The sequence below is a fragment of the Mastigoproctus giganteus genome, chromosome 8, assembly GCF_048544385.1.
Source record: "Mastigoproctus giganteus isolate SK-2022 chromosome 8, ASM4854438v1, whole genome shotgun sequence".
Classification (NCBI taxonomy): Eukaryota; Metazoa; Arthropoda; class Arachnida; order Uropygi; family Thelyphonidae; genus Mastigoproctus; species Mastigoproctus giganteus.
The window spans coordinates 93212017-93227566 of NC_143582.1; the positions used below are offsets into that span (position 1 = coordinate 93212017).

The 15550-nt window shown below is 34.9% G+C and overlaps 1 protein-coding gene across 2 annotated transcripts in view; it reads left to right on the top strand.

The window, feature by feature from the left end:
• LOC150081718 (uncharacterized) overlaps positions 1 to 15550 on the top strand; it is a 1674628-nt gene that overhangs the window by 1194054 nt on the left and 465024 nt on the right. For both annotated transcript variants that reach the window (XM_090378825.1, XM_090378826.1), the window contains 2 exons: positions 4788 to 4860; positions 13905 to 14111. In XM_090378825.1, the coding sequence (XP_090234951.1) occupies positions 4788 to 4860; positions 13905 to 14111 (280 nt within the window). The remainder of the gene's footprint in view (positions 1 to 4787; positions 4861 to 13904; positions 14112 to 15550) is intronic.

The window sequence follows — 15550 nt, forward strand, 5'->3', positions numbered from 1 at the left end:
CTGGGATTCATAGGATATATCCAGTTATATTAAAGGAGGCAGCAAAATAACTAAGCAAACCCTTAGCCATAATTATGAGAGCATTGTTGTACTCAGCGGAAGTCCACACTGACCGGAAAAGTGCATATGTAGCCCCATTTCACAAAGAGGGATCTAAGGGTGACACGAATAATTGCAGACCTGTAAGTCTAACTTCTGTTCTGGGTAAAATAATGGAGTCGCTGGTTAAAGATGCATTGCAGAATCATCTAGACCAGACTGCAGCTATAATTAAGACAGAGTATGGGTTTGTTAAGGGAAAGTGTTGTCTGACAAATTTGATTGGATACTATGATGTGATTACAAAGGAAATACATGCAAAAAATAATTTTGATATCAAATACTAGATTTCAGGAAAGCTTTTGACACTGTTGTGCATGGAAGATTACGGTACAAATTGGAGCAGTATGGTATTAAGGGTAAGTTGCTACAATGAATACAAGGGTGGTTGAGTGGGAGAAGACAGAGAATGGTAATTAATGGTAAGCAGCGGCCAGACCACATCTTAAGTACTGCGTACAGTTCCTGAGGCCTCATTTTAGGAAGGATATAGAGTTGCTTGAGCATGTGCAGAGAAGGACAAGATTGGTGAGGGGGATGAAGGGGTCCTCTTACTAAGAAAGGCTCAAGTTCTGCAAATTGCAGTCGCTGGAGACTAGGCACTTGCAAGGTGATCTGATTGAGGTGTATAAGGCCTTAAATGAGTTGAGTAGGCTCAATTCTGATGGGATTCTTTCTCTTGCTTAGATTACAACCCTGAGGGGGTCATAAATTCAAATTGAGGAAAGACAGTTGCAGAATAGATGTGCAGAATTTTACTTTTAGCCAGCAGGCGGTTAATTGTTGCAACAAACTTCCATCTGTCATTGTGGAAGTTGATAGCTTAAATAAATTCAAGGAGGAACTGGACAAACTTTTAGAGGGAATGATTGTGTGAATTTCTTTCTTTTCTTTTTTTTTTTTTTTTTGGCTAATGCTACATAAGCTCATTTGCTTGTTTTCTTGCACCACTTGCCTCTATTACTATTGCCTATACAGAGTATAGGCAAGTGAACTAAGAAATGTGTTACGCTCCCAATGGCAACATCATGGTACAGACAGCCACAAACAAGTTGAATCAAATTAAACTGGTAATCCAAACATGGCAGTCTAGATATAGAATATTAGAGAGCAAGATATTTTTTGCTTACCTCCACACAGCTCTGTTTAGGGCTTAGTTGTAGTGGCAAATGATGGAAGAAACAAAGTTTATACAGCAGCTGAAAAAAAAAAATGCACTTCTCCAAAGAATTTTTCTAGTTCTGCGAATTTATTCTCCCTTTGGATTGGTGAAGGGAGATAAAAAAAAAAAAAAAAAAAAGGCGCCTGTGGTGCCTTTTTTTTTTTTTTTTTTTTTTTTTTTATCTTCAATCTGGTTGCCCTTCTCTGCACCCATTCCAGCAGATCTACATCCTTCCTAAAGTGAAGCCTCCAGATCTGTATACAGTACAATACTCAATGCAGCAAACATGAGCCTTGTACAAAGGGATAATCACCTCTTTATCCCTGCTAGCAAAGTTTCTGTATATCATTGAACAAAACCCCATAAGCTGTTCTGGCAGCATGTCTGCACAACTCAGAGAATTTCATATCTGACTGCACAATTACCACCAAGTTTTCATTTTCCACTACCCTGGGTGTTGTATCACACAGTTGATAAGTTACTCTGGGATTACTGAGACCCATATGAAGTACCTTTCATTTGTCAATGTTAAACTTCAACGGCCATTTCTTAGCCCATTGACCCAATTTTCTTAGATCTTGTTGCAATAGCTCACCCTGATTACTTTTGCTAACCACCATGCCAACCTTTGTATTATCTGAAAACTCTGCCATAAACCTGATATACCTTCATCAGTATCATTAATAAATACTGAAAACAACAATTGACCCTGCACAACAATTGATCCTGGGAGACTACTGATAATATTAATCTACGAAGATTAATATTATCACCCATTGATAACCACTCTGTCTTCTTCCATTTAACCATCCCTTTATCTGTAGCAGTAACTTGCCTTTAATGCTGCACTGCTCCAGTTCATACAGCAGTCTTTTATGTGCAACAGTATCAAAAGCCTACCTCATATCCAAGTATATGATATCAATATTTTTTGTTTCAGCCAGTTCCTTGGTCACAGCATCATAGTATCCAATCAGATTGTTTAGACAAGACTGCCCCATTAACAAATCCATGCTGTGTCTGAGCTACAACTGCAGTGTGTTCTTTATGATCCTGAAGTGCTTCTTTAACAAGTGGCTCCATATTTTCCCTGGAATAGAAGTTAAACTAACAGATCTGTAATTACTCATGTTACCCTTTGATCCCCCTTTGTGAATTGGGCAACATTCACATATCTCCAGTCCACGAGGTCCTCCCCTGAATCCAAGGATGCTCTCCTAATTATAGCTAAAGACTTCTTTACCTCCTTTGCTGCCTCTCTTAATATGATTGGATAGATCCCATCCACCCGGGGTGTCTTTTCTATGTTCAGTTTCAACAAGTCCTCTTCATCTTTGCTCACAGTTATTACAAAATCATTAAGCACCCTGTTACAGTTTGATAAATGTCTGGCATCCCCTCCCTTAAAGAATTCCTCATATGTGAATGTAGATTCAAAAATACCTATTCAATTTTTTAGCAACATGAGCAGGGTCATCAGCAGTTGACCCATTGACATTAAGTGGCCCAATATGATTTAATCCATTCCTTCTACTGTTAATATAAGCATAGACATCTTTGCTTCTTTTCTTTGCATTGTTTGCCAGAGAGTTCTCATAATTTGCCTTAGCTTGCTTAATCTCCATCAGTACATGTAGCAGAGGAATTAAACCATGATGAGCCATACTTTGTAAAAAGTTTGTTTTTAGCTGTAAAGTATCTTCTCCTGTTGTTGTTATTTCATGACAAAATAAGAATTCCTGAATGTTATCACAGACTTTAAAACAAACAAATACCATGAGCCGAGGAAAGTCTGCAATATCCACAGATTCATCAATTTGTAATTCTTAAATAAAATATAAATGCTCAAGGCATAATATATTATGAGCTTAAAATACACTAAAAAATATCAGTATAAATACACCATAGCAAACTCATAATGAAAAATTACATAAGTAGTGTAAAGGCATTGATTTAATTGTATTTCATATTGTTATTTTTGGATTTTTTTTTTTAGGAGCATTAGCAACTAAGGCCATATTGCTCCGGGATATGCGGTGGTCATTCCCTGACCTATCCGCATCCTCCGTATTTGGTGGTGACGGGCTCGAACCCCGGTCTAATCAAGAAGCGTGTGCTACGCACTGCTGCTCCTTCCCACCTGGCTACGGAGGCGCCATTTCATATTGTAATTGCCTTCACAATGAGTTACTATGTATTATACTACTTCCAATAAGTAACTCTTCACTAATAGAGAAGACTATTGTTACTCACAAAATTGCTACCTTTTCTGTATTCAATATTGTTCTGGAAGAATCAGACCAGATTGTGCTATTGGATGTTGAACCAGTTTTTCAAGTACATCTGCCAAACCTGCAAAAAGAGCTTAATTAGATACATACCAGAACTGTCTGAAAATTCGGAGTTGGCATGAAGCAGTTGAATATGAAATCCATTTGAAACTGATGCAACTAAAGTTGGCAAGAACAATATTACATTTCAAGAAAAACTAATTGACCTTCAAACCAATCAAGTATTGAAGGAAAAATTTGGTCAAATTTCTTTAGGAAGGTTTTGGTGCCAGCCTAAAGATTTTCCTGTGCTATCTGCTGAAGCTGAGAAAACTTTGCCTCAATTTCCAACCTCTTATCTCTGTAAAGCAGAATTTTTGACACTTGCTACTGTAAACACAAAACATAAGAATCAACTTGATCCTCAACATGATTTGCACTGTGCTCTTTTCATGAATACTTTTCCAAGAATCAGTGCATTGTCTGAAAACACTCAGCACCAAGGAAGTCATTAACTGTCATCACTAAATTTTGACTTTTACAAGTAAATTTATTTTATTAAATTGCAACACTATTTTATTAAATTTATTTTTTTTAACAAATACTATTATTCATCCTAAGACAGACCTAATACCTTAATTGAAGCTTTATAAGCTTGCATAATGCTGAAATTTCAATTCACCTATTAACTTAACTTATAATGTTATCCTGGGCATCAGTCAATATTTTTTATGAATTTTCCACAGCAGAAGAAAAAGGTTCAGAACCACTGCCCTAATTTTTGCTGCATGTCTTCATGAATATCTCTCAGTAACATTCCCTTTAAATTAAGGTACTCACTGACTGCAAGGTGCTTGATTCTCTTTTTCACGAAAACCTTTGATCTTTATTGGAGTAAAATTTTTTTTCAACCCCCCCCTCCTTGTATATATTGTCTGGTTTGTATTGAGTTGTACATTGTTTAGTAATTTTGTGTTAATAACAAAAATAATACAAAGATAATTTTGAGCTCAAGATTAATTATTAAATCACTTATTAATTTACATATTTTTACAAACAGATATTACACCTCTATTAGAATTATTCACTCTTGCAAAGAAGTATGGGTTTGTTCCCCCCCTTGTATATAGTGTGTGATATGTAGTGAGAGTTGTGCATTGTTTAAAAATTCTGTGTTAATAACAAAATTGATACAAAGATAATTTTCAGCTCAAGATTAGTTATTAAATCACTTATTAATTTATGTACTTTTACAGACAGATATTACACCTATATTAGAATTAATCACTCTTGAAAAGAAATATGGGTTTGTTGAAGAAACTGGTTTAGGTAAGTCTGAATTTTTTCTTTGATGTTGTATTATAAGTATATCAATGTTTTTCTTCCTTGTATAATTAAATTTGAATATATTCTCTTATGTTATTCAGTTTTTTATATTATTAATTTTTGAACTTCAGGAGGTTAATTTTGATATTGTGACATAAAAATGAGGAAAAATGCCACAACTCTCTGAAATTAAATGTAAACATTTCTTTATCCATATTTAATAGTATCAACCTGAGTTATAATGCTCAATACATTCTATGTTGATATCAAATTTGTAAAAGAATAAGAGAAGTTTACCTCAATATGATGCGTAGAACACTTCCGTATGATACTCTCCGGAAATTAAAATGAAAACAATTAAAAAATCAAATTTTTTACATTACAGTAAGAAATAATTAACAATAATTAAAAATTAAATGAATACAATTAAAAATTAAGTAAAAAATTTCCATTTTTTTTCATAAAATTTCCATAAAAATTAAGTGAAAATTAATGAAAAAAATTTCCATTTTTTTGTTGAATTAATTTTTTACTTAATTTTTAATTGTATTCATTTGATTTTTAATTATTGTTAATTATTTCCTACTGTAATGTAAAAAATTTTTGATTTTTTAATTGTTTTCATTTTAATTTCTGGAGAGTATCATATGGAAGTGTTCTATGTGTCATATTGAGGTAAACTTCTCTTATTCTTTTACAAATACTTATCCATATTTATATAATACTGACTACAAATTTAATTTTATTAAGACATTAACCACTGTGAGACACTACAGCCATGTCTCAGTCTTTTTATTTCAACTGGCCTTGAAAATCTACTCGAAAGGGTTAAAAAAATAAAAGAATTAGGGTGACTTTTCAGACAGATTGAATGTGTTCATCATCACAATTGGACTGAATGTGAGAAGGAGAATGTAATCACAGATTCTACACGCTAGCTGTTCCACATTGCCACAGTGTAAAATCTAAGGAGTTTAGATATTTATCAAATCAGATACATGGCATAACTACATGCTTTCACAGTTAAGGCTTCTGCACATAATCAGTATTGGCATTGTTCATGTCATCTTTTATAGAGTATTTAATGAAATAGTATTTGCTGTAACCAAGTATATAAAAATACTCAGCTACTACAAATATATACTTAGAAAAGTTGTTTTTGTATTGTTACAGATAAGAAGTATGTACATGTATTCATACACTGCTTAGCCACATAACCCAAATCACTGCTCTGACATAACATAACATGACATGCCATGGAGTCAGCAAGGCATGTTATATCATTCCTTGTGCCGCTTGTGTTACAAAACTGTTCCCAGTTGTAATGTGATTGAGGTCTGTGGATTTTACTGGCCAGGGTTAATTCTTAAAATTTTCATCATGTTCCTTAAACCATTCCAGACATTTAGCATTGTGGTATTGTCATCTTGAAAGTGCTACTGTTGAGAGATAAACTTGCAACATTCTTTGGTGTATCAGATCTGCAACAATGTTCAGATATGTTCTGGTGCTCACAGTGCCCTCTAGTGGGATTCAGAAAACCAAGAGTATTCCACAAATAATATTCTCTAGTACTGTTGGCACACAACAGGATAGTTCTAGTATATTGTATAATTTCTTCCATATGTTTACTCTTTCACAGGTGCTGCATTGATGCAACCCTGGCATCAATGCAGCCATCTTCAACAAAGATCTCCTAATGCATTTAGGGCTAAAGCCTCAAGCTGTGAGCAAATTTAGACTATGTATATATTAAGTGCAATAGCATCATTAATACACAGCCATTTCTGAATAAACAGAATATTTATAAGGCGGCATCATTTTAAGTTATATCTCATATTGTGAATACCTTCATGGCGAGTTGCCATGATATTGCACTACTTTGAATAAGTAACGCTTCACCTGAGGAGAAGACTAATGTTACTTATTCTCGGATAGGTAACCCCCACCCAGAAGAAGGGCTAAATAGCCCTGAAATGGTGCCGTCTGGGTGGTGGTACTTATCTGAGAATAAGTAACATTAGTCTTCTCCTTAGGTGAAGCGTTACTTATTCAAAGTAGTGCAATGTCATGGCAACTCATTGTGAAGGTATTCACAATATGAGATATAACTTAAAACGATGCCGCCTTATAAATATTTGCAAATGATATAAATGGCTGTGTATTAATGATGCTATTGCACTTAATATATACATAGATCTCCTAATCTTACATTTCATCTTTACATGATGCAGGTACTAATGCCTATATCTTTTGTACTAATCATTTACAAAAGATGCAAATGATGCTATTCTTTGAATACTCAACAAGTACAGTCATCCTCTCTGCTGTAGCACCTGCTAAATGCACACCAGCAACCGTGCATCTCTCGAAGTCTGTGAGATCCTGTTCATTCCCAATTGTCAGTGGACCTATTTGTGCCCCCTCCCCATCAGATAACACATTTTTTATACACTTTCCTGCATTTCATACCATTTGGGTGAGATGTGTAAGAAAGTGCAATAAAACTATGTGATTTATTTGTTTTATTTGCTTATTTCGAATATTTTTCTGTTATTTTTCCTTTTTTTTTTCTCTTTTTTTTGTGATCCATTATTTTTTCCAATTTGAATATTTTTCATATTTTTGATTTACATATTTCTGAATATTTATATTTTTTTAACTTTGAGTCAGATCACACAGCTTTATTACACTTTTTCTGCATATGTCACACACCATGTGACCACTTTGATTTACATGCGCGTGCGCACACACACACACACACACACACACACACACACACACACACACACACACACACACACACACACACACACACACACACACACACACACACACACACAGACTTTTGGATCATGTTTTACTGAGAAACCACATAAAACGTTCATGTAGATGTTGATCCAGAAATACTTCCCTTCTAAGTGTCATCCTATTTTTTTTTTCCTTTAAATAATTAATGCAAACTGTAAGTGACTGTTGATAACTTTCCTTTATGTCTACATCAGAGCAACGATTCAAGATGGCCTCTTTGAGAATCAGTAGATGCCTCAGAGAGGCCATCTACTAATGATATTTGCAAATGATATAAATGTTGGGAGGGTGGTTAATGACAGTAATCAAGGTATGCTACTGCAACAAGGTCTAGAAAAATTAGAGAGGCGGACTGAGAAACGGCAATTGTAGTTTAACATTTAAAAATGCATGGTACAGCCAGTTCTGCTATAAAGCGGTACATGTGTTCCTAAAAATCTCCGATTTATGGTATTTCACACATTAAACACAACAAGGCTTATGGGAAAAATAGGGATGGAGACAGAGCACTTAAAAGAGAAAAAGTAAGTAAAACACTAAAAAAAGTTAGAAACCCAATAAAATTGCTAACACAGGTTTAAACATCTTAAATTTCTAATAAATAAATAAATATTACAGTAAATATACACTTTATCTTCTTCAAGATATGAAGTTAGCTTGATTGATATTTCTGTTCAATGACATTTTTTTTTGGATTGTAAAATATAAAACAGTAAAAAAAAAAAAAAAAAAAAGCTAAGCAATCAATGACAATGAACATGGAACATACAAGTGAGACAAGTTTACAAAGCTTAAAAAATAGGAATAAAGAGAAGATTCTGAAAATTTATTTATGTTTTTTATATGAATGAAAATTTCAGGGAAGAGGAAACACATTTCACAATAATTACGTAAAAACCCACAGAACTCCAGCTATTTGTGTTATCACAAATGCAGTAAGATTGAGTTTACTACCCATTTATAATTAGATTGCACTAACTGAAAAGCCAATAATCTGAGAACTACAAATTGTTTTTATTGTTTTATGGTAGTGACCTCCAGAAATGTGCTCCTCGGCTCATGCTATCATGCCTCACGAAATTTCTGTTCAAACAGAAAAATGTGAACTCCTGAAAACATGAGTCAGCCTACAATACCACATGTTATCTTGTGAATACAGCAACTGACAACAGTGTGTCTCTGACCAATACAATTACAGCAGGCCCCCGTTATAACGCGGTTCGCTTTACGCTGATTCGCTATAACGCTGTTCTTACATTATAACCCGTATCTGACTATAACGCTGTCAAAACTCACTGTAACGCTATTTTACTAGCATACAGATTGAATTTTTGGCAAATCCGTCTTCAGTCCAGTCTGTTTTGAGCCTTTTTTTTTTTTTTTTTGGCAAAAGGAGAAAATAGCCACCATGAAATTAACTACAGTAATTATTTTTATAATTTCTACTCTATGTACAAAATTGAAACTTTCAATATGCTCTTATTTTCTTGGTGTGGATAGTTTCAAGGGAGAAATTTTTTTTTAGTACACAATTTGAAAAAATTTACCATCCAGTGTCATATGTTGTTACGAAGTCTGCATTTTCTGTTCTGACCTGTAATAGAAAGATACTAAAAATAGATTTACTCCCTATCTCTTCTTTTGTTTTACTGTGGGAACTATAACTTGCGAAATGTTTTTCACACAATCAATCCCATGAGTGCTAAATGCGGTGCTGTTTCTTGTACAGTATTCTCTGGTCTTCTGAACTCCTCTGACCTTGTGGTCACCCGAAGTACATAAAATTTGTTTGTTTTACTGTTTTGGAAATTCCATAAACATTCTCCATGAGTCACACCATAATTGATTTACAGTACTTTTCCGGCAATAAACAACCATTTGATTTTACTGCACGGTAAAATCGAACTTTTCAGATAAATAAAACATTTGTCACCGTCTTCAGCTCACTTGCCAGAGGAATTCTAGATATCATTCAGTGCATACAGTGTTAGACATACAGTTTACTGTACTCGAACATCGTATCACAATCAGTGCAACGCAGTTACATTTGCAGAGAGTTATGGCGGATAAGAATGAAAAAGAAACAATGTCTGGACACGGTGCAAAGATTGGAAAGGTAAGAAAAACATTGAGTTTGAAAATTAAATTAGACGTTTTGAAGAGAATTGATTCCGGTCAAAGACAAGTGGATGTGTGCAATAATTTAGGACTGGCAGGTTCAACTGTAAGAACAATCATAAAAAATAAAGAATCAATTTTAGCAGCTGGAAAAACAGCTGTTCCGCTGCAGGCAACTAAATTGACCAGGGCTAGGCCGGCTATTATGATTGAAATGGAGAAACTTCTACATAATTTTATTGAAGACAACATTCAACGTAGAATTCCGTTAAGTTCAATTATTATTAAAGAAAAAGCGAAGAGCCTATATGAAGATTTAAAGGGAGCTCACCCCAAAAAAAATGTGGAACCATTTAACGCTAGTAAGGGCTGGTTTGATAGATTTAGAAAGCGCTATAACCTGCACAACGTAGCAATACAGGGAGAAGCTGCAAGTGCAGATCAACAAGGAGCCGAAACTTTCAAAAAAGAATTTGTTAAAATTATTGAAGAGGGATGTTATACTGCTGAACAAGTTTTTAACATAGATGAAACAGGTCTTTTTTGGAAACGAATGCCTAAAAGAAGTTTCATATCGAAAGAAGAAAAAAACATGCCAGGCTTCAAAGCGGCGAAGGATCGGTTAACTTTGTTGTTGGGTGGTAACGCTGCGGGGGATTTTAAATTAAAACCCCTTTTAGTTTACCATTCCGAAAATCCAAGGGCTCTTAAAGGTTTAGCTAAATCAAACCTACCTGTAATCTGGAACGCTAATAAAAAAGCTTGGGTAACCAGGCCGCTTTTCATTGATTGGTATGCTGAGTTCTTCTGTCCTGCAGTGGAAAAATATTGTGCAAAAAATAACATTGGTTATAAAGCTATTCTAATCATGGACAATGCGCCAGGACACCCAAGCAAAGAGAGCTTAGAAGACTTGAACAATCACATAAAAGTTTTTTACATGCCTCCAAACACTACGTCTCTGATCCAACCAATGGACCAAGGAGTAATTGCAACATTTAAAGCGTACTACATAAGGAACACCTTTTCCCAAGCTATTAAAGCCATCAACACTGAAAATGTACAGAGCTTAAAGCAGTTTTGGAAATCCTATAACATTAAAACCGCCATCTACAACATTTCTAGTGCCTGGGATGAAGTGACTCAGAAAACCATGAATGGAGTGTGGAGGAAAGTTTGGAAAAATTGCATAAAGCATTCCCAGGAACCTGATGATTCCGTTGAAAATGTTAAAACACAAATTGTTGAGCTCGGAAAAGAAGCAGGATTACACGAAATTAACGAAGACATCGTACAAGAGATGATCGACAATGACAGGGATGGCCTCTCTAATGAAGAACTAATGGAAATTACAAAAGAACAAGAGCTTGCTATTGAGGGAGATGTTGATGAAGATACTATAGATGAAGAACCTATGAAGTCGCTGACTGCAAAAGGACTTAGTGAAGCTTTTGAACACTTCGAAAAAATGTGTGATTATTTCCGGGAGAACGACCCTGACATGGAACGAAGTGCCAAGGTAATAAGAAATTTGAAGAAAGAAATAAATCCCTACATGATGTTGTACAATGAGAGGAAGAGGGCCAAAGCACAACCCAAAATTGACACATTTTTCAGTCCAAAGATACGAAAACTCGAGAGCACAGGGCCATCGAATTAATAAATTCATGATTTTCGTTAGTTAATTACCTCATAATTATATGTGTATATAAAGTAGAATATTTTATATGTACATAATTTTGAATAATAAATATTTTTAATCGACATTGGTGCATATTTTCACTACCATTTATTATTGATTAGAAAATATCCTATGGAATAGACCGCAACTCACAAATACATATGTTACCTTATGGGAATATGGCGCTCGCTTAGCGCGGATTCACTTAGCGCTCTGTTTTCCCGGAACGAACTATCAGCGTTAAGCGGGGGTCACCTGTACAGTAAATGGGAAATGTAGCTCTCAAACATTTGACATTTTTAAAGCTTTGTAAACTTTTATTTATTACTGCGCAGGTCGCTATGTTCAGCTTAGTGCTGGGTTTTGCGTTCACCTGGTCTTTACTGGCAGATGAAATTGTGAATGAGCCAATGTGAAAATCACATTTATTTGCATTGTTCCCTAATATATCAGTCACATTGGAGCAAATTCGCATTGTGAAAATGAACGTTATAGCAGAATTGACTGTACTGTATATGGGTAGCAATAATCCCAGTTTAACTTACTAGCTCTGTGTGGTACTACACTTTGGATAGTGGAAAATGAAAAAGACTTGGAAGTAATTTGCTAATGATATTTAGGAATTTTGTTAGCAATGATAAGGTGATTACCCCATTGCATAAGATGGTCATGCCACATCTTGAGTGGCGCCTTCGTAGCCAGGTGAGAAGGAGCAGCAGTGCGTAGCACACGCTTCTTGATTAGACCGGGGTTCGAGCTCGTCACCACCAAATACGGAGGATGCAGAAAGGTCAGGGAATGACCACCGCATATCCCGAAGCAATATGGCCTTAGTTGCTAATGCTCCTAAAAAAAAAAACAAATAACTAACTAACACCTTGAGTACTGGGGGGGTCTGGGGGTTTATAGGTCTCGGGGGTGTCATTTTAAGATGGATGTAGAGCTGCTGGAACTTCTTTTGCAGATAAGAGCAATGAGATTTGTGAGGGGGACCAAAGTGGGTTCTCTTACCAAGAAGGGCTTTACCACAAATTTAAACATATACACCAACCGTTTATAACTGATTTAATAATAAAATAAAATAAAATGATACAAAAGACTGTAAAATAATATTTGCAAAAAATATGATTATTTACAAAAAAACTAATTTACAACAAAAATAAAATAAAATAAAATAAGTAAATAAGTTAATGCATTAAAATATAAATTTAAAATCGATAAAAACACTATTAAAGCTTTCGGAGGTGTCTACCTCCTTCCTCAGCAATAATGAATATTTAAGCGACACATCCTTAAGTACCAGGTTCACGGCACACGTGGATGACCAGGCGCATACTCGGTATTCCTTTCACTTGTACCAGAACCAGAAGTGGTCTGGGGACGTGGAAAAAGTTAGGCTTTTAGTTAGGCTTCACCCCCTTTTTGAGGCGGTGGTTTTTGCCAGAGATAAACGTTTTAGTTTTCCATGACCCCAGACCACTTCCGGTTCTGGTACAAATCATGTTTAAATTTGTGATATGAATAATCCCAACCTTAGAGGCCTTATTGCAGATAAAGAAGGGCTTTACTCTTGCAAATTGCAGCATGTATAGACTAGCACCTGCAAGGTGATATGGATTGAGGCCCTTTAGGCTTTGAGTGGATTGAGCAAGCTCAGTGCTTATATCATTCTTCCTCTTGCATAGGACTGTCACAGGAGTTGGTCTAAATTCAAACTGAGGAAGGGAGTTTGTTTTCTTCCAACAGTTGGTCAATTGTTGGAACAAACTTCTGTCTGTTGTTGTGGAAATGTATAGTTTGAATGAATTCAGCAAAGAACTAGTCTATTGGAGGGGATGAACAGGTGATGTGTAGAAGGTTTTTTTTTAATGCTGATGCTGTATAACTAGCTAATGCTAGTTCCAGGGTCCTCTTCATTCATCTTTTACTTGTTCTTGTAAGCAGATGATCAGACACTTCTGGTTCTTCCTCCATCAGCAATAACAGGTGAAAGGATCCTGTCTCTAGAACAAGCTAATAAATGGCTGCACATCCTCATTGTGAAAAAGTTTTGCAGAAAATTTTTGTTTGAAAAATTTGCATGCATGTACAGAGTTTGTCAGATCTGCAAACATTTCATATTTACCTGCCATTTTACTTATTGACAGGAATATTTCTCAAAAATTAAAAAAAAAAAAAAAAAAAAAAAAGAAAACTGGCTATAATTTGGGAGGAAAGTATTTATGGACCTTTATCTATATGAACTTTTTTTTTTCATCCCTATGCTCAGTAGAACGTTCTCCTGAAGTTTGTCAAAAACACTCTGTATACGCACATGTGCGCTCACAAAATCTGGTTAAAAAAATTTCTTTTTTTCTTTTTTTTTTTTTTCTTTTTTTTTATATATGTATAATACTCTGATCTGATATAATCAAAGAAAATTCTTTGCTTAATATAGCAAAACCAGAACTTATTCACAGAGCAGATCTTCGGCTATCAGACATTGCTAAAGAACTTAAGGAAGACTGGGTTGCTCTAGCTCTGCAGCTTGATATTCCGGAATCTGATATCAGTTCAATTAAATCAGAGTGTCCTGATGATATAAACCAGCAAGCACTGGTAATGCTTCGCCTGTGGATGCAAAGAGTAGGCAACAAAGCTACTGGTAAGATTTTTATTTGAGATTGTCACTCTCATTGACTAAAATTTATGTAAGAAAAATGGTAACTCATAAACAAGTTCAAAATATAAATAATAAACTCTTATTTTTCTCTGATTGAACTGGCACTAATAAACAAAAATGCAATATAGTGTTAAAATTAAAGTTTACTATAATATGTGAGTAAAATATAAATAAATAAATAAATATCACTATAAAAATAATATTTACAGTAAAATTAAGAATGTCCATTGGGCAACTTACTGCAATTTCAAGGCCTTGAAATTGCCTAAATGCAGCCTTCTCCTTTATCTCTGAATAAATAGCACCTCAGGACTGCTGATCACATTCATTCTAAAATACAAGCACTAGGAATATGTATTTTAGCCAAATGAATGCACTATGTCTCCAAATAGCATAATGAGGTTCCATCACGTAGAACACTAAAAGACCCAGCTGGTCTTTTAGTCTTCCCTTGACATTGCTGGTATAGCTAGAATCGCATTATACTTTCTGTATGGTACCCCACTTCATAAAATCTAGAAATAGGAGTTCTTAATCTTAGTATTTACTGACTGTATTTTCCTGCAAGGGAGCTTTTTTGGCATCTAATATCATAGATGCAAAAACTCCCCATTTCCACATTTATTGATGTGTGGAAATGGAGAAATGCCAGTGCAATAATTTTTTGATGCATTGCACCTGCCGCTGGACAGTTTGGTGTCAATAAGTATGTGATGCATGATAGTTTATTATTCTAGCAAAAGGGTTTGTGGGACAGACAGTTTAATAAACAAACTTGGTAATGATCCTGAAAGTCAGAGTTCAAACATTTATTATCGAAGAGCAGGATTGTCTGGTGGTTTAGTTACAAGGCTAATTTCATCGATGTCATAGTTTAACCATCTGAAGTGTATGGGAACATGTTCAATACCCAATTAATTAACAATTTTAATTCATAACTTTGGTGGAATTATGTATCTTTTGGTTAGTAATTTGCATGAATTTTAAGTGTCTTTTACGTAGTCATTTGCCATAATTTTAAGAGTATTTTACTTAATAATTTTTAGTAATTTAAGTGTCCTTAGTATTCATAGAATTAATCGCACATTCCCATATATGTCTTTCTCACAATATTTAAGCTGTAATTTTACATTTCATTTCTTGATTAGTATGTGGACTATTCTAGTAGACTGTTATTATTTACCACAAATAATAAGAGTGATTCAGATTTGGGTCAAGGCAATCCAATCCCATATCATCCACAATATCAGTTAGAAATGACCTTATCATTAAAGTGTCCTTCCAGGAAATGAAGAACTGCATTTTCCCTTTACGGGGCCCCAGGTGTCAAGTGTTTTGTGACTGATTTCTACGAGCTTTCAGTGTGACTTTCTCAAAAAGCAAATTCTAGTTTTATGTTCCTCTCCTTAAGAAATCCTTTT